The sequence below is a fragment of the Sander vitreus genome, chromosome 11 (assembly GCF_031162955.1).
Source record: "Sander vitreus isolate 19-12246 chromosome 11, sanVit1, whole genome shotgun sequence".
Classification (NCBI taxonomy): domain Eukaryota; kingdom Metazoa; phylum Chordata; class Actinopteri; order Perciformes; family Percidae; genus Sander; species Sander vitreus.
Window position 1 is genome coordinate 13,253,842 of NC_135865.1, and position 20,813 is coordinate 13,274,654.

At 39.0% G+C, this 20,813-nt stretch overlaps 1 protein-coding gene across 1 annotated transcript; it reads left to right on the forward strand.

The window, feature by feature from the left end:
• Positions 1 to 560: 560 nt before the first annotated feature.
• On the forward strand, positions 561 to 19,487 carry LOC144525145 (uncharacterized). Its single transcript, XM_078261688.1, has 12 exons — positions 561 to 859; positions 6,237 to 6,343; positions 7,715 to 7,997; positions 8,409 to 8,515; positions 8,612 to 8,726; positions 9,408 to 9,440; positions 11,117 to 11,194; positions 12,508 to 12,534; positions 13,059 to 13,079; positions 15,274 to 15,390; positions 16,433 to 16,492; positions 16,607 to 19,487. Exons 1-12 carry the CDS (start codon positions 796 to 798, stop codon positions 16,633 to 16,635), a joined length of 1,041 nt encoding a protein of 346 aa, XP_078117814.1. The 5' UTR covers positions 561 to 795; the 3' UTR covers positions 16,636 to 19,487.
• Positions 19,488 to 20,813: the final 1,326 nt, after the last annotated feature.

A 20,813-nucleotide genomic window follows, 5' to 3' on the forward strand; every position in this document is an offset into this window, starting at 1 on the left:
TAACAATAATTTAACATTATAAACAGACCAAATCCTTACATTTCCAAATCCATTAATTCAATGTTTCTTAGAAACCCAATAGGGCCTAGGCTACTTTAATACATCCAAGTCAATCATAGCCTTATGAGGCTGTAAGAAAGTAGCACAGACTTCCCTAAATCCTAGCAAAATTATAATGGAAATGTTTTATTGTATAGGCCTAGACATGCTGATAGGGGAGATATTTTTGAGACTTTTTTTTTAACAGGATGGATGGATCCTGTCAGTTATGGACTAAAATGAAAGGGGCACGATTACAATTTCATCTCAGTAATCTAAAAGGGCGAGGACTGGAATATTGTCCTGCATAAATGAGCTTTTTCTGGCACTAATGTTGATGATTATGTTGATAAAGACGCGTACCAAATTGTTGATAACAGTCATAGCATCGGAATGGTAATGGTAAAAACACCCATTAGAGGGTAAGTAATGCCTTCACAGCAGCACCGTACACAGCCCTTCTGTCCGCCTGCCTGCCTGTATTTGAGAGAAGAGACCCGCCCACCTTAATAAAGACTGGACCTTCTCTCTTCAAATCCAGACAAAAGGATCCGCGGCGGCGCGCACTGAGCCGAGCATCTGAGCACCTTTGGAGACACCACGGGTTTGATCCGTAGCGCAAGAACGCACCGGCACACCGACACGCACGCCCCCCAGGTCCACCTGAAACCTTCAAGCCGGTTAATTGACCTGTTGGAAGGCCGAGGAAAGAGAGTCTGAGCCCCGGTTCAATCGCAGCCAGAACACCGTGTTCCCATGATGTCATACCTGTGGATTCTGCTATTAGGAAGCCTGCTGGCGGCAAGCGCCAAGGCACAAGGTAATGATTTATTTTCCAATTAATTCTGCCCAGCCTTCAGCTGAATGTAGATGTTTTTGTTTGCACGCACATTAGTATCTATCTATCTATCTATCTATCTATCTATCTATCTATCTATCTATCTATCTATCTATCTATCTATCTATCTATCTATCCATCCCTATCATGTCTGTCTGTCTATCTTGATATGTCTTCTGCCTTCTGTCTGTGTGTTGGTCATCTTCATCTCACTGTCTCTTTTTCCCTCATCCATATCCCTCTGGCTTTAACCTATATATTTCTCTCCTGCATTTTCTCTCCTCTTCTTCTTCCGTTTGTCTCATATGTGTCTGTGCGAGTGCAATTTCCTCTTGTCTCTTTTGCCAGCCTGTCTGCCTCCCTGTCGGAATGTCAATTCAATTCACCTTTAGCTGTAATCGACTTGGTTTACTCAGTTCTGACTGAATGAATAAAAGCAGCTCTGTCCTCTTCGTCTGTATGGATTGTTCATGGACCTGCAGCCCAGACATTATCAGTGAAATAGGTGTGTCATGTAATGTGGCCATATATTTTTGGACATGAGTTTTGTCCCACTGGGGTGTGGTGGGCCCATTATCCTTACATAAGTATGTCCCTCTTTTTTCTCTCTTTCACCCCTCCTAACTCCTCTTTTTATCTGTTTATTTGATCCCTGATGCTTTTTTTTAAAGTCACAAGTCTCTCTACCTCTCTTCCTCCCTCTCATTTTATTCTCTATACCATCATTCTTCATTATTTGCTCTCTCCTTCCTCTTCCTTATTCTTCAGCTGGCCCATGGGCCCCTACCCTTCCCTGCGGAGCATGCAATGATTTCAGATTGTTCAAACGAGCAATAAAACTCAGAGGGAGAGAAAGTAAGCATTGAGAAAAGCACAGACAATGGGAAAGATGGAGGGAAAGTTTGGGAAATGTTGGAAGAAGATAAAAGAGAAATGTTGTAGCAGATTTAGAGGGAAAACAGAGAGATGTACAAGGACGGAAAGAGTGAGAAAGATAGTCAGAGCAACAGTGAGCTTCATCATCATTATGCAAACAACATTTCAGTTGAAAAACGTTGGCTTTGCTTGGATATGATCTAGTGTAATCTCACTCTACCGGTTCACGTTTTATTAACGAACGAACAAACCACCAGAGAGGAATCACCCTTACACACACACACACACACACACACACACACACTTTTTTCTAATGCTGAACTGTAACCTCACTGTAAACCCAATGGGTTCTGGTGTACTGTGACACAGGAAATATCCATGGGTGTTTGCTCGCTGAAAATTATGGATTGTTAGGTCAGTCGCATGTGTGCACATCATTCACAGTGTGTGTAAGCTATAGAAGTGAAGGATAGGGAGTGTCTCAGTAACTAGATCCAGCTCCAGCTGTAGACAACACCCAACAACACAACTAGTTTCAGCGCCTTCCTCTCCCCCAGGGCCCTCAGCATGTGTGTGTGTATGTGTGTGTGTGTGTGTGAGTGTGAAAGAGTATGTGGGTGTGTGTGGGGTATGACTTTAATGTACAGGACATGTGGGAGTATGTGAGTGCTTCATTAATGTGAGTGTGTGTAGTATGATTCAGTTATAGAGCATATGTGTGTGTTAGAGGCAGATGAAAGCAAAAAGAGCTGTGTGATGTGTGCCAGGTGTGTGTGTGTGTGTGTGTGTGTGTGTGTGTGTGTGTGTGTGTGTGTGTGTGTGTGTGTGTGTTTACATTTTTAACTACCAACACATAAATCACTCTTTTAATGAAAGACACACATGCACATGCACACACACTCTCTCTGCTCCCATGGGGGCAGTTTAAAGATGTGCATAATTGGGTAAACAGCACTTTCTGTCCTACAAACACACAATAGAATCATACCTGACAAAACAATGTGCAGTGAAAGTGTTGTTATATCACCTGAGACACACACACACACACACACACAGTTTCTGGTATACTGTTACGGGGCAAGGCTTATTGGTGTATGTACATGCAATATTACTCGTTGAACCACACACAGGTAATCTCACACAAACTCACGCCAGAAACCAAATGAGTTGGAAAATTAAGTTCCTCTTCCTTTTGGCATTAATAACATGCCTCAGACTCCATTTTATGTAATGTGGACTGTGTGTTTCATAACTAAAAGTGCAGTGATTTAGAAGAAAAAGATTCCCTTATTTGTTTTTTTCTAAATTCAAAACAAAAGGTGAACATGACGGAAATTAGAAATATTTTCAGTTTTTTATTATCAGGCTTACCAAGAAATGTCACTAGGTGCCATGGTGAACAGTTTCATCATGTATCACCCGTGGGATATCAAAACAGTGGCACCGGCATCAAACACCATTACAGCCCTAAAATTTCCATGAAGCGTTTAAAACATAACACTTCAAGTGCATTCTTCACACAGTATTGGCTGTTGTCATAGTAGCTCACCAACAACATGATGTAACTTGCTGATAGTGCTTACAGTTTTACTATGTACGTGTATTTCGTTTTAATCGCAATTGGTGCCACATTGTGATTGCGATTGTGATTTTGTTTTTACCTGTTGCCAGTAAACAACTCTTGCAAAAGCTGAGGATGCCCCATATGTATCTTTGTATCCAACACTTTGTACCTAACACTTAGCAAGAAAGCGCATTTCCCACAATGTTTGAACCATTAATTTAACAACTTTTCCGGGTCGGCTATATGTTTGTCTATTCGAAGGTCAAATCTCAAATTGTTTTCTCTATCAAATGATTCAACAGAGAGATATCTACGCTTTATGAGCTACACCTGTACAATTCAACAGCTCAGGCATACATTTGACCTTTCAATAATTTTCAATGTTTTGATTGCTACTGTCAGAGAGCTATACGTTTAACTAGGCTATATGTTTAATATAGAATATGTGGCAGAGCTGTTGTATTGGATTGCATCCGATGGTACATGTACAGTATAGTTGTACCTGATAAAGTGGCCATGGAGTGTACGTATCGATCGATCAAACCACTTTATTAGTTTTCCAAAATAACATAATGTTACTGACAGTATTTTCCCACGTGTGTAAACAGGTTTGATTTAAGAGTCTTCCTCTGGGGGACCTTTTTGCATTTTAATACTCCACATGCTGTACAGCCTCATACAATAGCGTGCAGCCATGTCAGAGACACACAGATGACTCATCAGCCTCAAGGGAAAGCAGTGGCAGAGAAACAAAGTGAGTTTGGGAGAGAGACAGAGAGAGGAAAGGGGGGAGACAGTCCTAAAATCAAAAACAAAGCAAGAGCAGGAGGGAGAGAGGTTTGGATGTGCAACAATTTGTTTCACTGCTGCGCTAACACAAAACAGGACAGCACTTACTCAGTGTGAGAGTGAAAGTTAACTTGCCTCACGTGTGTGTGGACATGTGGTTGTTTGTATGTTTGGACTGAAAGGAAAAGGTGTTTTAATGAGTTTATATGCACGCAGACACGCACATGTGTGTGCGCATGCATGTGTGTGTTGGTGGGTGGGGGTCTGTATAGGAGTTTGTAGCGGTTGTAGTTAGAGGAAGTGGCAAACTGATAGATGGGAACAGAATGTTCTATAGAGTGGCAAGAGAAATACAGTTTGTATGGGGGGCAGTCTCTCTCTCACACACACACACACACACACACACACACACACACTATGTGTTACATGAGAGCCACATATCTCACACTCACGTTCATATAGGCACAATGTCATTAAAAAAATGTGCCCACTTATTTCCACATTTACTGTTAACGAAAACATAAATACATATACACACATTAACAGAGACCCTGGTCTGAAAATAAACAATAAAATGTGAGTTAAAAGTTCATACAATTCAACAGGTTCAATGTCGTGCCACGGTACGTTTGATTTAGGCAGTGATTTCCGAGGAAGTCGTAAGATTGTGAAATAGAAACACCCACGCAAGCACCACATTTGCACATACATGTATTTATCCAACTCGGAATGCTGTTTGATTCTTAAGAAACCATTGATGGCACTGATTATTGTTTAACTTGAATGCTAAGCTTGTACAGTGACATTCACTGGAGAAACAGGGATTGAGAGAAACAAAGAGTGCTTTTTATTTTTTTATTTTTAACCATGCACCTGTGCATGTCTTACATTCATGTTTCTGTACATGAGTGCATGTATAGTGTGTGTTAAGCCATGCTTGTGCACACTTACTTGCGTGTGTATGGATTTGTGCGATTCTGAAAACAATCTCACTTGGCAAACTTGAAATTTGCTTGTCAATGAGCAACTGTTGAATAATTATTTTTTTTGAGCATGTTAAGGAAGAGATTTGTGATACTGAGCAGTAAAACCTCACGACTCGTATTAATATACATGTATGTCTAATTTTCTAGTAGTGTTTTGGCACCCGTCCTGCCTTCCTGTAAATTTTCATCAACTTTTTCAATCCATTCTAAATACAGTTTTGCCAACAGACAGCACAGCATCACTAATACCATCATTTCTAAATGATTATATCTTTTATTTAATGGTTGGTACTCGTATTTGGAAGAAGGTACTGCTCCGATGAACCAGCATCAGGGTGCTGCTGAAATCAGCAGAGCAAAGAATGCTCAAGTCAGAGCACAGTTTTGCTGTTTCAGCTTCTCACGTGTAACTGGGGAATTTCACAGCACTGGCTCAAACACACACAATCACCATGCTCATCTCACACACAGAATGACAAAGACATGTGCTTTGTATTTTCTCATTAGTACAGAGTTGCAATGCCAGTACTGAGGTCGAGTCGAGAGATTTTGAGGCAGGTGAGACGTGATCGATGCGTCTGTCAACCAGTTGTGGCTGGAGCGTTCACATCAGGGACCAATCAGAGTAGGGTGTGGCTCTGCGTATTTGTGTGTGTGTGTGTGTGTGTGTGTGTGTGTGTGTGTGTGTGTGTGTGTGTGTGTGTGTTGTTCGTGATAGTTGTGTAAGAGAATGTGTTGAATCTACAACATCTTAAGAACCATTCAGACAGATTACTTTAATGGTTTTAAATTACAACAGATGGAATAAGGGCATGCTGCTTTTAATTACCAATGGTTACACTAAGCACTACCAGTCTTACATTCTATTGGTTCTATTTTAAGTTATACTATTTACTCTTATTTGTTTGTGAATAGAGAGGGCATGAAATAATGGTCAATACAGCCTGTTTTGGATGTTGTGTTGTCAAGTTTAAGCCTCCAAAGGCATAAGAAGTCAGTTTTGTTGTTGAAGCACCAGGGTTTCAGGACAGCCCTTTATTTTTCCCACTTTTTAAATTGATGTGTCAGTAGTCAGTATATCACTGTATGGGTGCTCTGTATTTAATTATTGTCATGATTTCTCTCTTTACACATCTCTGTGTAGATGATGTAGCCCCAACAGAGGAGGCAGCAGCTCTTGAGACCCCGGCCCCTGAAGCAGATGCAGCACCAGAGGTCAATGAAGAAGATGAAACTGACCATACAGCCGAGGTAAAGAATAAGAATATTTTGTTTTGTTTGATTGTTTATTTATTTTGTTCATTTGTCTTTTATCTGAGTAGAGGTATCCTGTCATGTAGCCTACTGACTAATTCAATTGTTTTATACTTACAACTAGAGATGGTCCGATACCATTTTTTGCTTCCCGATATCGATTCCGATACCTGAACTTGCGTATCGGCTGATACCGAGTACCGAGCCGATACCAGTATCAGTGTCATATATTTTATTATGTTTTAACAGCTGTATACTACTATCCCTGTATGGATGTGATATTATTTCTATCTTTGCTGTTGGTCTGGCTCTGGTTAAACTCTTTGTGAAACATGAACGCCACAGAACTTTCTTTATTTATGCAGTTTGACAGTCAGTTATAACGGAAAAAGAACATAAATAAACTACTTTAATGTAGATTTTCTTTAGGGCTTTATTACGTGGTATCGGATCGGTGCATAAACTCCAGTACTTTCCGATACCGATACCAGCGTTTGAGGCAGTATCGGAGCCGATACATCTCTACTTACAACTGGTCTTGAAAAACAGATACCTAAAAAAGTGACGTACTGTAAGTGCAGGTCTGACTAATGTCGTCAATAATGTAAAGGTGAATATAGTTATATAGTAAATAGTTATTTTCAGTCTGTGTTACTGTAACATTGCAAACTTTTATTGCCTTTAGACCTCATCCTTATTCCAAACTCTTATCTTGCATAGCCAGGAGCACAACTCAAAGGGTTAAGCCCTTTAAAAACCACAGTACTGACACAATATATACATAATACATAAATAATCTGTATCATGTCTTGTTGGTGATTACTGGAGTGTGACCTTAAAGATGTTTTAATGCTTTTGCAAGAACAGACAATAAAGTGTTATTTTATCTTATCTTATCTATAAATCCTGTCCAGCGCTAGGCCACCTGAGTTATTCAGTGTTTCTGGGTAACAGTGCCTCTGCGCATTATGTAATCAAGCTCACTGAAGTCTGGAGAAAATCTAGTTCTAAATCCTTAGGCAGTTATTTGATAATCTGAGACGTATCAAATGGCTGAAAAACGTGTCATGTTACTTCTTAGTTGGATATTAAAAAGTTTTATGTAGCATTATGTTATTGGCTTGAAGTGTATTCGCACCGCTGTGTCTGCCCTTTCAGACTGACTTTTGGGTTTTGTATTTCAGCATAGCTCCAGTTTGCAAGCCAGTTGTGCTTAGTACAAGAGATGGTGAAGCACTAACAAATAAGCAGAAGTTATCCTAAAACCACCCAACTACAGGAGGGCCTTCTGAACTATAAATGTTTAGAGATTAGTTTTTCTGGATCATTATATGAATGTATAAGATGTATATTGTGTGCTGAATATAGGAAATACCGACTGATCCTGAGCCCGAGCCCGAGCCCGAGCCCGAGCCCGAGCCCGAGTCCGAGTCCGAGTCCGAGTCCGAGCCCGAGCCCGAGTCCGAGTCCGAGTCCGAGCCTGAGCTTGAGCCCGAGCCCGAGCCCGAGCCCGAGCCCGCTGCTGACCATGAAGATGGAGCCGATGAACCAGTGACTCCTGCGGTTGAAGACGCAGAACCAGCGACACCTGCCCCTGAGGAACCAGAACCAGAACGAGCAGACACTGAGGCAGAAGCAGCTGCAACACAAGGTGATTACTAAGTGTTCAAATATGCACACTGAAAATGAAATACAGTGAAATCGAAGTAAAAAAAAAAAAAAAAAAAACACAAACACACTCTGACACAAATTAAATACTAACATAAATAAGGCCTTAGTACCTAAGTTCTCCATTTGCACATGGCCTTCCCTGTTTAAACAAAGATTTCAGTCAATCAAGTTTTGCAATTCTTCCTTGAATTTCCCCTTTCTATGTATTACCTACTCCTTCCATTCACCTAGTCAATGTGCAAAGGTGTGGCACACTACTTTTTCAACCTCTTTTTAACAGTGCAATAAAACAAGCCATCACAGTCCATGTCAACACTTTGGGTAAATGAATGATAAAAACATGTCAATGATCTAATACTAGCCCTTCCCTCTGTTTCACTCTCCTGTCCAGAGCCTGCAGCTGATCCAGAGGTTAAGGATCCAAAGGCTGAGGAACCAACAGCTAATGGAGAGGAGGAAGCTACCTCAAGCATTGGTGCAACACCTGCTCAGGAGGAGGTCAGTAGCAGTGTTAGAAAGTCTACACGGATATTATTCAAGAGTTAATGTGTCCTTACAACATGTTTATATGCTATATAATACATTTTTTAATAGAGTGGACCTAAAGCCACACCAGCAGCAGATCCAGCTGTAGCAGATGAGGAAACACTTACTGATCCAGCTGGTGATGAAAATGTAGTACCACAAGTGGAGGTCCTTGTCCCCACAAGTAAGAATATAGATGCTCTGGTACATATTATGCACACTTTGGAAAATAAGGCAAAAAGGCTCCTGGTGCCACTGATATACAGTAATTCGTGAAAGCAAGAATTCCCATGCTTGTTTCCGTGTTTTTTCTTGGGAGTGGGTAAGAACTTATAAATTGCTACATTCTACGGCATTTTGGATAGAGTGTGTAATTTGTAGGTGTGAAATAAAAGTACACAGATATAAAGATGAGTTGTAGAGAAAGCTGAACACATGTATTCTGTACATGAGCTCACCTCTACAAACATGTTTGTAAAACTTTGTTCTGGTACATCCTGTCTAATTAACATGTCAGGTTGTGTCATGGTATCAACATACTTTTTAAGTCATGATACATCTCCTATATTCAAAGTGTGTGATGCCTTAATTAATATATACATAATATGCAGTGCAATATAGAGAAATTAGACATTCACATATTCTCTTTTGTGAACACTTTTAGAAAGCTGTTACAACTTTGGGTGCTTATATGATTTAAGATGCATTAATTTGGCTTATTTTTTAACTAGCGAGAGAGAGAGAGAGAGAGAGAGAGAGAGAGAGAGAGAGAGAGAGAGAGAGAGAGAGAGAGAGATGAGAAAACACCATTTCTGCTTTTGTAATTGCATCAAACCATGTCTCTGTTCTTTGTCTTTGCCAACAGTTACAGAGGAGATTGTTGCTAAGGTGAATGCAGGTAAAAATATATTTTTCATTTCATTTATGCAATTTCCAAAGCCACATTATATAAACCTCAATCTTTCTGGAGCCATCACACAGTTAAACAAATTACTAAGGCACACCACAAATAATTGCTTGTGTGTATGACTCAGAAGCTGTTTTCATTATACAAGAGAACTGAGAACTTCAGGACAACATAATAAAAAGCCACGTATGTTAGTGACTAAGGTAACAATGAATACGCAGGAACTAACGTTTAATTGACGCTTGGGACAGATGGAAATGTTGAAATATTACATACTGTAGGAGCATTACATGACATTATTGTGAGTTGGAAATAGCTTGGAAATCACAGAACAGTATCAGCAGTTGTATTTAAAGAGAGACATTTTGAAGTCTGTATGGATTGTGTTTGAGCTAATCTGACTGTCGTGTATTTCCCTCAAACTCTGAACCTACTACAATATGTCAACACATATTAAATCTCCATTGTGTCACCATTTGACCCCAGGCATACCCATGAAAGTATTGTTGTTACAGTCATTTTGTGTTATCAGTCATTTAAGATCATATACATGTCCTGCTTTCATGAGATATAATATATAATTTTGCTGCAACTCCCCATTTTCTGAACAAATTAATGGGAAACAGATGTGCTTTTGTTACCAACTTAGGAAGGTTATGAGGTGGGATTTTGGCGCAAACAATTTTACCTCATTAATCAGTTGCTGTAGAAGGTTTCTTCCATGTGATAAATGGCAGAGAAACATTCTTGCACGGTGGTCACAAGAGGAAAAGAATTGAGAAATGGAAAGGAGGATAGGAGAAAGAAGGAAGGAAAAGGAGAGGAGAGAAAGGAGAAGGTAAAAGGGAGGGAGGGAAAGTGGCAAAGGCAGAGTGAGATGTAAAAGCAAAAAGAAAAGAGATAACGGGAGAGAGAGAGAGAGAGAGAGAGAGAGAGAGAGAGAGAGAGAGAGAGAGAGATGAGAAAACACCATTTCTGCTTTTGTAATTGCATCAAACCATGTCTCTGTTCTTTGTCAGAGAAGTATAAAAGAAGAAATAGATAGAAATGAAAGCAGGAGAATTATAGTATTGGAGTAAAACTTGGCTCAAAATATGGTTTGATTATTTAACATTCATGTGTGACAAATGGTGCTTTACAAAGTGAGCACAATGCTTACTAACTGTGATTTAATGTCAGGATTAGTTTTAGATGAAAAAATAGCTCAATGGATAATTGTGCCCCTGAGGTTCTATCTAAAATAATTCACCGATCCTACCTCGCCCTGCCCAGCCTAAAACTGTTGTATTAGTCACTTGGGTTTTCCCTAATTATATGGAGTCAGGGTATGGTATTGTTTCTGGCAGATAATATGCCTTAATCTAAGTCAACACTAGTTCACAAGATCTCTGTCACACCCTTGCAACAGGTAGTGTTTCAGAATCCTTATCGAGGACACCTCTGCAGGGTATTCACTCTAGGGGCCATTAGGGACTGAAAGCTTCCATGATGGCTGATATTATCATTAAATAGTTCAACATGCAACGGCGTAGTATAGTGTGTTAAAGAGATTACATGTTTTTGGTGAACATCTGGAATATATCCCTCTTGGGCGGGACACTGAAAAGTGAATTTCCCCTAGGGGGATTGATATTACATTCCTGTCACCAATGATATTGTTTTTTCAGATGTAAGATTTAACCTGGAAGATGCTCTGGCAGGAGGAGAGAATGCAGTGAACAGCCAAGGACGGAGCCGTTCTGGAGGTTAGTAACTTCTTATGACAATTACTGTTGATATCGTCATTGTAACCAATAACCAAAACGTAGGATGCACAAGAACCTTTGGGTACACAGTTAGCAATACAAACAGACACTGGTAAAGACATAGTTCAGTTTGAGTGGAATTGTACTATCTTTTCTAGTCACCACAATCTCATATATGCCTTTTTTATCACTCTGCACGCTGTTTGCAACTATGTGGAACGGTGAGATTAACCCCGCAGTAACTGGATGTCTTGGGGATCAGAACGATCTCAACTATAAGGAATAACACCTCTTACATAAAGGAGTTTTATACTTTGAGCTATAAGCCTAAACTTAGTGACTTAATAAATATAGAAATTACAACAACATGAATTAGTTAGACCAGTCATCACCGTTGTGCTTCCTGTACTACCTAATTGATAGATATTTGTGCATTGAGCCAAAACAGGCTAATCTCACCATTCAGCATTATCTGTAACTCTAAGTTGTTCTTGCTTTTGTCATATTTATGCACCTGGTGTAACTGGCTTTAGTCTGGCATGAAAACTACAAAGTAACTCTTCCAAATGGTTCGTACCACGTCAAGACAACGCCTCATACAACATGCTTTTAGACATCTACTGGTGGATCTATATACTGCAAGAATGCTGTTCTAATTTTATGAGCTCTCTTCCCATGACAAGAGAACAAATTGACCCGTTTTTTCTCCTGGGTCGAGAAAGCTTATTCACTAGCCACAGAGCAATTTGACAGCAACACTTTAGCGCTGATTTCTCGCAGCGTTCACCCTTTATTCCCCATCAGAAAGCTGATTCATCTTTGTCCGTATAATTATTTTAATCTAGTGAAAGGCACTCTTCTTTTAGTGCTCTGTTATTAGTGGCTTTGTCATGTTGAAGCAGGTAGAGGGCAGCCATGATGTCACAGGCGTATAAAGACAGGCAGCACAGAAGGAGATAACAGGGTAGTTTTGCATATGGATCGAATCAAAGATCAGAGAGAAAGACATAGAGGGTGTGTGTCTCTCACAGATATGTTATTGCTCTGATATTATAAAGGTGTCTCTATGAGTGTACACAAGGGACATTTCATGCAGTGTGTGTGTGTGTGTGTGTGTGTGTGTGTGTGTGTGTGTGTGTGTGTGTGTGTGTGTGTGTGTGAGTGAGTGAATAGTCTTGCTCCTCCCTTTTTGTTCTCTGTTGTCTGTGCTTTACATGCATTATTAACCCATTTAAACTTGGAATGATAATGCCTTATCCTTTATCCCCATCCTCCTTTAATTACTCGTCTTTCTTTTCTTTCTTTCTTTTTAGCACATGTTGCTGGCGCCATAGGAGATGGTAAGACTTTTTTGTGTTCATTGTCAAAAATATGTATAATAACAACAAAAATAATCACATCACGTCATCTGCAGTCCAAATCCCAGTCATATAAATAGCTTTACAGCCATAGCAGCCGTAGTAGGGCTAGTAGTAGGGCTCATGTAGTTCGAGAAACTGGTGAAGCACACAGGATATTACTGGCATTCCTCTGACAATACAAAAAGGATACAAGACTCAGCGGAAAAAAGCCTCTCCCCTATTGTTTTAGTTCAAACAATGTTCGAAACTGGTCTTCTGAGTATTTTCCCTTGAATTCTCAAGTGCAGTTGCGCTACATCTGTCAAAGGTGCTACTTCTCAAGCTTGGACGTAACTCCCGTTCTTGACTCTCAAACAGATACAGTAGGGATACAGATACAGGTGCATGTTTAAATAAACCGTTCCTTGTGTCACATTAATGTAACTCCCATAGTGTTAAACCAGTTTGTAAATGGTTCAGTTTCATGTTGTTAACTGTATTTGTGTGCTCTCTGTTCTAAACAGCAGACAAACCTAAACCCAACGGTGAGTTAATCCTTCTTCTCTTTACTTTAACACATTAACACATTATCCCACCCACCCATGCACTGCCCCAAACATGCATAAGCATTGCCCTATTTTCTTGTGTATCGCAAAGAGCCTTGGTGTGTTGTTGTTGCAGCTGCTGCATGACATTTTCCGAACTTTCCTTTAAACTTCAATAAGTATCTTTGAATGAATAATGAACTCCAGGCTAAGGAGGCAAATGGGGTGGTTGTATCTTAAATTGGCATAATTTATCCAAATCATTAAAAGTTTTTAGCATACATTCATTGCCTGTGTCGGCTTTCAGACAGGGTGGTGAAAATGCAGGTCTTTATATTCATTTTGAATTTGGGGTAGTGCGTTTAGGCTGCGGCGGTGGCTCAACTTTTGGAGAAACGCAGCCTGACGGCACGTTGCGGTGGCCAATCATGTAACCAGCGGTCAAACTTGGCGGCTTTGAGGCAGTGTGAGAGTCCCGTACAGTAAACAGGAAACATTACTGCCTCTATCGCTGCCACAAAAAAGTTTCAAAACACTATGAGGGTAAAAAAAACGAAACACAAGAACTGAACTGCCCAGGAGTTTGTGTAACAGCTGAATGTTTCCTTCAACAACAAAGCAGCGTCTCCCACACCGCCACACCACCCAGCGGCAAATCGCTGGATCCACTTTTTATTTTTTTTATTTTTTATTTTTTATTTAACCTTTATTTAACCAGGTAGGCCGTTGAGAATATGTTCTCATTTGCAACGACGACCTAGCCAAGAAAAGTGTAGGCGTGCAAGACAACAAATAGTTTCACATTCAATACAGTACACGAATACAGAATACAAAATGCTACATAAAGTGCAGAATAAGTGGGCATTACAAATGCCGGCACGTAGTGAGGTGTAAGTGTTGTTGCTGGTGTGAATGCAGCCTTAAGTCGCCAGAGCTGAAATGTGTAGCTATGGATGTTTAATGATAGTCAGAACACCTCTTTCCAATTATATTTCTTATCTATGATATATACAATAATCTGTCTAAGTATTACAAGTCATAGATCAGTTTGTTTAGATCATCACATTGTACAAGTCTAACTTTTAGCTATATTGACAAACTCTACTGTAGATTTTCCTCTGACCTCAGCGTTGTATCTTTCAGTAATGTGATAGGGGTTGTGGTTGCTGACCACATATGGTCCCCATTAATTTGTGTTTTCCATAGTGCATCTTGTCTGTCAGTTTATCTCTTTATGTTTGTATGTACACTGTATGTGTGTGTGGGTGTGTGTATTCATGCAGCCTTTTTGCACCAAATAAACTGGTGTGTCCATGGTGTTTGTCCTGCATTAGTGCATATGCATGTTCATACTTGTCCGTGTCTACCCACCTTTCCTGCCTTGTACTGACTCACTGCCTTCTCTGATTTTATTCCACTTAATTTCACTGACTCATTCCTTTTTTATTTATTTATCTTGAGTCACGCAAGTTCTCTGACTAATATCTGTCCCTTGTTATTCTCACCTTTTGTTTATCACTAGATTTACTGAACTCTTTCATTCTTTCTTGTGTGCTTAAGTTGCTGACTCACCCACCACACCCCAACATCCTTCCATCCTTTCTCTCTTTTGCCACTTATTTTGCCGTTATTAGTCTTTGTTGACTGAATCCACTAAGGGGCAATAAAGAGCTACTTTTAGAGATGCAATGAGGAAAAACAATAATATAGGACAATTTTACAGTATACAATCCATTATCACAAAGTACATGTAGTGTAGACGCCTGCCATTTGTTGTTAAATCTTTAGTTTATATATATATTTATAGGTTAGCCTATGTATAGGCTGAATGCTTTTAGGGGTCTAGATTGTTAGGTAGGCGAATGAAGTGGGATCAGAAAATGCTACGACTACATGATATATCTCTCTCACACGCACACATTATGTCATGTCATTGAGCCTCACTGCTCAATTATTTCAACTGCAAAATGGCACCCAGTGTTGATACTGAACATTACAATCTCTTTAAGTAGCTGTTACGCTGACAGATGTTAGACCAGTGCAGTCATTTCTGTATAATAAAACATGCTCAAAGTAATATGTTTAGAGTTTAAATGTTTGTTTTTTGTTTTTTGTTTTCAAATGATATTGACAAAGTTGACTATACATTTGCAGCTCTGATGCAATTATCTTTGTATTTGTTTGTTTCCTACAGAGGCCAGCTCCAGCCCATTAGTAGGCATCCTAGTTGCAATTGGTGTGGCTGTAGTGGGAGCAGTCGTTGGATACTTCACCTTTCAGCAGAAAAAGCTGTGCTTCAAAAATAGACAGGGTAATTATCTTGCTGATTAATTAACTAACTGGGAAAAAAACATGATACCTAACTGTTGCACACAAGGCTTAATATTTGCTTTATTATGGCACTTATTAAAGCAATTCCTTTAGACTCTAGTTTCTTGAACAATGATCTGCAAGGCAATATTGTGTTGTTTTTCTATTGCTATTTGGTGCAGCATAAGTGAGTACTGCATATGGTTGACTTGGACCATTGCAGAATCTCAGTCTTGATTTAAGATAGCATCTTTAGTAACACTTTGCCTTTGCCAAGCTCCAGTGAGACATAGGTGGTGTGTGTGTGTGTGTGTGTGTGTGTGTGTGTGTGTGTGTGTGTGTGTGTGTGTGTGACGTTTGGTCTGAATATTACAAGTTCTGAAGGTCAGCAGTCTTTCTTTGAGACATAGCAGACTCAGCTTTATCCCTTAGAGAGTGTTGTTAGTTCCAGTCAACGCATACACATCCTGCATATCAATACTACCAATTCAGCAAAGTTTGAATTTACAGTCAACATGAGGAAAAGGTCTTTCATCTTAAGCAATGTAGGGTAAAAGTCAGTTTCAGGATAAGGATTATACTGTGACTATGAATAGCATGTATTTATCAAATATTCTAAATTTGAATTTTAAAAAAATCACTTCTATATATATTTAGTATTATATATGTATTTAGTCTTTATGAATATGAATGATTCTCCCTCAGTAGTGAGTGAGGATTGTCAATAGCAATGTAATCAGTAAGTACAGTGCTGGAGCTGCTCCTTTGACAATAAATGGACATGCTTGACTGCACATGAACAAGTAGTTTTGAGGTTTTACACCAGAAAAAAATGAAAAAATAAATTCATGGTGGTGATAAGCAATTATAGCCGAGAAATATTAACATCCTCGGAAACTCTCCCCTGGGTGCTTTCACTGTCATACATCATTTATGGTCAGTTAATTAAATGCTTGTGAAATCTAAACTGACATGTGATGACTTATGGGCTTCATTTGGATGTGTTTTTGTGTCTATCTGACTTTGTCGATCTCTGTGATTAGAAGCGGATCCAGAAGCTGCACGCAAAGCGGATACAGCAGAGGCTCAGGCAGATCCCCAAGGTAGGACACACACATAAATACACATATAATGCATTTTAAGAAGATACAAACACACAGATCGAACACATACAGTATTCTGAAATGTTCTGACCTTTTTTTTCTTCCTTTTTGCAGTCCTAAGCCACCTGCTGAACTCCTCCTAGACCAGCAATGATCGCATGACTGCCTAGACCAACTACTGGCAAGCAAAGTGGCAATCTCACTGTTAGGCTCTATCTTTTGCAGAGCTAAATTACTGTGAGGCCCCAGAGTAGGGCTGTGTGTGCACGTGTCTGTATGTGTGTTTGTGCAAATGTGAGTTCATTCTTGTGTGTGTGTGTGTGTGTGTGTGTGTGTGTGTGTGTGTGTGTGTGTGTGTGTGTGTGTGTGTGTGTGTGTGTGTGTGTGTGTGTGTGGGAAGTAAATATATGTGAACCTTAGGGGTTGTATGATTGTTAGAATATAGGAATGTATTAAATGATTGGACAAACTTTCTACTTTGAACCAAATCCAACAATTTTTTAAGAGTGGACATTAAAGGGATTAAATCTCAAATTAACCATAAAGTGGCTAAATTATAGAACTGCCGTTTTTATTTTATTTGTATGGCTATTATCCAGTTCTAGTTATTCAGTGTGAGTATAAACCAGTGACAGTCATGGATGTTGTAGATGTTTAACTTTGTACTGAATTCTTAAAAAAATGTTGTTATGCTAATTATGTTGTTGTTTGAGACACACATGATTTAGAAAATCAACTAGCAACAGCCACTTAAATAAAACATTTTTTTCTTTTTGTAATTGTCTGCAGTACATATGCAGGGTAGATGGATAACAGGGGGCTTCAATAACTACCACTGTATTTCCTGGATTCTGGCGAGGAAGAAATAGTATAAGATTATAGGTGGGCCACTGATATCACTGTATGTGTGCGTGTGTTTGTGTGTGTCTTTTTTTGGTTGGTGAAGGGGCTAAGATTTAAATCTGGTTGGGTGACTACCACTTTTCCTCAGTCAGTTTAATAAATTAGAGTAGAAGAGTGGAATTTCCAATTAAACACAAACAAAATAAAAATGATACAAACTCAGTTAATTCATTTCAAATTGATTGAACTATTAAAACATATCATATGTATATACTGAGATGAGTTGAAGTGAAGTCTACTCCAACCCTGTTTCTGTCAATGGGTGAATGTTCACCTGACATGGAAAAATTCAAAAGAAGTCATGTAGTAGTGTATTAGACCGTTTTTTGTTGTAGTATGTGTCAGTCTAGTTGTGATGCAGTAATTTCTATAGTGCCTTTCACTGACACAGCCTGGCTTGACCAATCTACAGACACACAGGGAGAGAGCTGGCACAATAAATGTGAAAACAGGCAAATAAGTAGTTGAATGTATCAAAATATACTAGACAATTGAGGAATGTATGATCTTAATTCATTCATAATTAATGTTGGTGGTTGAAAAGCCTCACCTTAAACTGCTAGTGTATGTGAATCTGTTACATTATTCTAACAGCTATCTGTTCACAGTCGGCTGGTTGCTGTTTAATTTCCAATACTTTTTTAACTAATATACCGCATTCCAAACTCTTTTAACAGCCTCACATTTCAGCAGTACAAGTATCCTTATTGTGTGTCTCTTTATTTGAGCAAGCCAGTTGCTGTCACAGTGTTTTTGTATCATTCATATTACCACGTAACACCATTCACCTGTGATTTTTTTATATGAATTTTACATTTAGCAGTGGTGCCTCAGAGCTGACACAGATAGTCTATAGTCAACTTGTTTGCTGTAGTATTTTGTGAATATTATTGTGAAATGCCTCAGAAGCAACGCTACTGCATTTTAAAGAAGAAAAAAAGCCCAACAGTTTTTTTTGCGACTGTAGCACAAAAAATATTAACTTCTGAATGTCTTTTTGTTGCCTTGCAGTTTTGTACTTGCTCTGCTCCCTTTAAACTTTGAAATAGGGTTATAGAGGTTGCATAGTGCTGCAGTTCATGTCAAGTGTGTAACTTGTAAAGCACCATATAGCTGCAATACAGGACAGAGACTGTTTTTAACAGCCTAGCCTCAAGCTGATAACTATTAATAGTCTGTGATGTCAAATATTGATTAATCCTACTGTATAAACTGTGGGCTGGATGCCGGGTCAAAGCTCGGTTTGAAATGCCTTCTTATCCTGTAATCTGTGATAGATAAATGGATGGTGTGTCTGAAATCTCTTACTGCATCTGCTACAATGGCATAGAGTGATAATGCACAAAATATCCACTAAATAACAAGCTTTCACATATAGCCACTGATGCCTTCAAAACAAAACTTCCTCCTTTAAATGTAGTACTCTCCCCCTTTGAGCACTCCAATAAGTTAAATAGGAATCAACAAAAGCACTCTTCTGTCGTGCAGTGCACATTCAGAAACCTTACTGGCCTGGGACTGATTTGATGTAAAAGAGATTAAAACAGCAATACATCGATAAAAAATTGCACAAGGAATGCTTGTGTTTTGAGCATTATGGTCCACTCCCAAATAGTCACATTCCTTGTAAACATAACTATAACACAAACTACTGGAGCATTGCATCCAAACCAGAATGTAAAACCAAGGAAATCGTAGACTTATTGGGTCCTGAAATGCACTTCCCAGATAATGCCAAGGCATCAATCGTGGCGCTGACCAGTCCTGCCTTATACCGCCTCTTGAGTATTCCAGAGAGGAAAATGTCATCATCAGAACGGAAACGGTAAAACAAACAGAGATGCTTTGCAGGTGATTTTAATAACACAATCTCTATGGGAGAAGCACTTTCTTATCCTGTATACATCTTGATTCATTAAACGTATTTAGACAATTCATTTTTGATTCAGACTAGTGACCCTTTTTATTTAAATACACTGTGTTTTTATTTTGTGCAGGATCTGTCTTCATTTTTTGTCATCTGGCACTTGTGTTGTTCTTCTGGAAATGTGTAAAAAATGTTCGAGGAGTCAATTAAACAGTTTTCGTGGGAGTTGGTGTTTTATTTCCCTGCCAAATAGTTTTGTCTGGTGTGTGAGTAGTTCAAAAAGACTGCATGATGCATCACTGATATTAAAGAATGATATTCAAGTATTGGTATTTTTAGAGTTTATATATATATATATATATATAATACATACATAATTTATAATTGTTTCCATTAATCAAAAAACACATTTACTGTATGTAAAGTTTGTGCAGCTGCTTGTACCTCTCTGTCTCTCTCTCTCTCTCTCTCTCTCTCTCTCTCTCTCTCTCTCTCTCTTTGTTTCGTTATAGAGCCTGCAAGCTGTTTGAAAGTTAAGAAAGCTCAGGAGAACAAAGAGCATCACAAGACATGACCTGAAATGTTTAATATGTCAGCAATTTATAGAAGGAAACTCATGAATGATTGATTGATGGTGACAGGTCCATAAAGACACACACCTGAGGCCCTTAGAAGTAGAACGAGAACCTGCGTAGGTTTTTCTTACCAAACATATACACCCACAATTCCTGTACATGTGCACATATTCATTTCATACCCACCAGCCATTACGTCCACGTCAACTGTAAACCACCTAATTAAACCCAGCACTGCAAGTGGCTGTGATGACGCGATACTGACTCAGTAATGGAGTTGATTTTATTATAAGTAAATCAGACTTCATTATCTTTAATGGTTGAAACAATAAAACTCTGCTGCGTTGGTGTCTGCGGGGTAAACACACTCATAAAAACACCAGAGGTAAAAGAAGCATTCAAATCATTTACTCAGGTAAAAGTACCGTGATCCCAGTGTTTTGTAATTCCATTACAAAAGTGGTATTGTTATAAAGAATGGTTCCAGATTATTGATGGACTGTATTATGACAGCAGAAGTTTAATGTATAGCCGGTCCATGTCGACCTACTATTCCTGTACTGTTGGACTATTTAAACCAGTGATCAGAAAGCCACACGTGGTCACAAGATAGATGTAAAAAGTAACTAACACGACAAGACAAGAAAAAACAAGACAAAACATTACTGCAATACTAAATTGAGTTTAGTTTTACAGACTTTTTGCTTTTTTTCTTCAAGAGTTTTGACTTGACAGAACTCTAAAAATGGTTAAAAATGACCCAGTATGAGAACAAAGCCACTGCTTGGTTTAACTGCTCTCAACTCTCAGACAACCTGTGCTGAGGGGTCGAGAGTATACATTGCCTTCTATAAAAGATCACAAGGCAAAAAGGTGGTATCAGTGGTTTAAACTACAGCAATGAGCAATGTATCATGTTAAATTATATCATATGTAAGATATCATATTAAGTATTGATCTACAAAGTACGTGGTAT

Excerpts from the sequence above, each read along its gene's own strand:
- LOC144525145 (XM_078261688.1), top strand. The coding sequence starts at position 796 with ATGATGTCATACCTGTGGATTCTGCTATTAGGAAGCCTGCTGGCGGCA. Across the intron at positions 6,344-7,714 it reads AAACTGACCATACAGCCGAG|GAAATACCGACTGATCCTGA; the intron begins GTAAAGAATAAG and ends TGCTGAATATAG. Across the intron at positions 11,195-12,507 it reads AGGACGGAGCCGTTCTGGAG|CACATGTTGCTGGCGCCATA; the intron begins GTTAGTAACTTC and ends CTTTCTTTTTAG.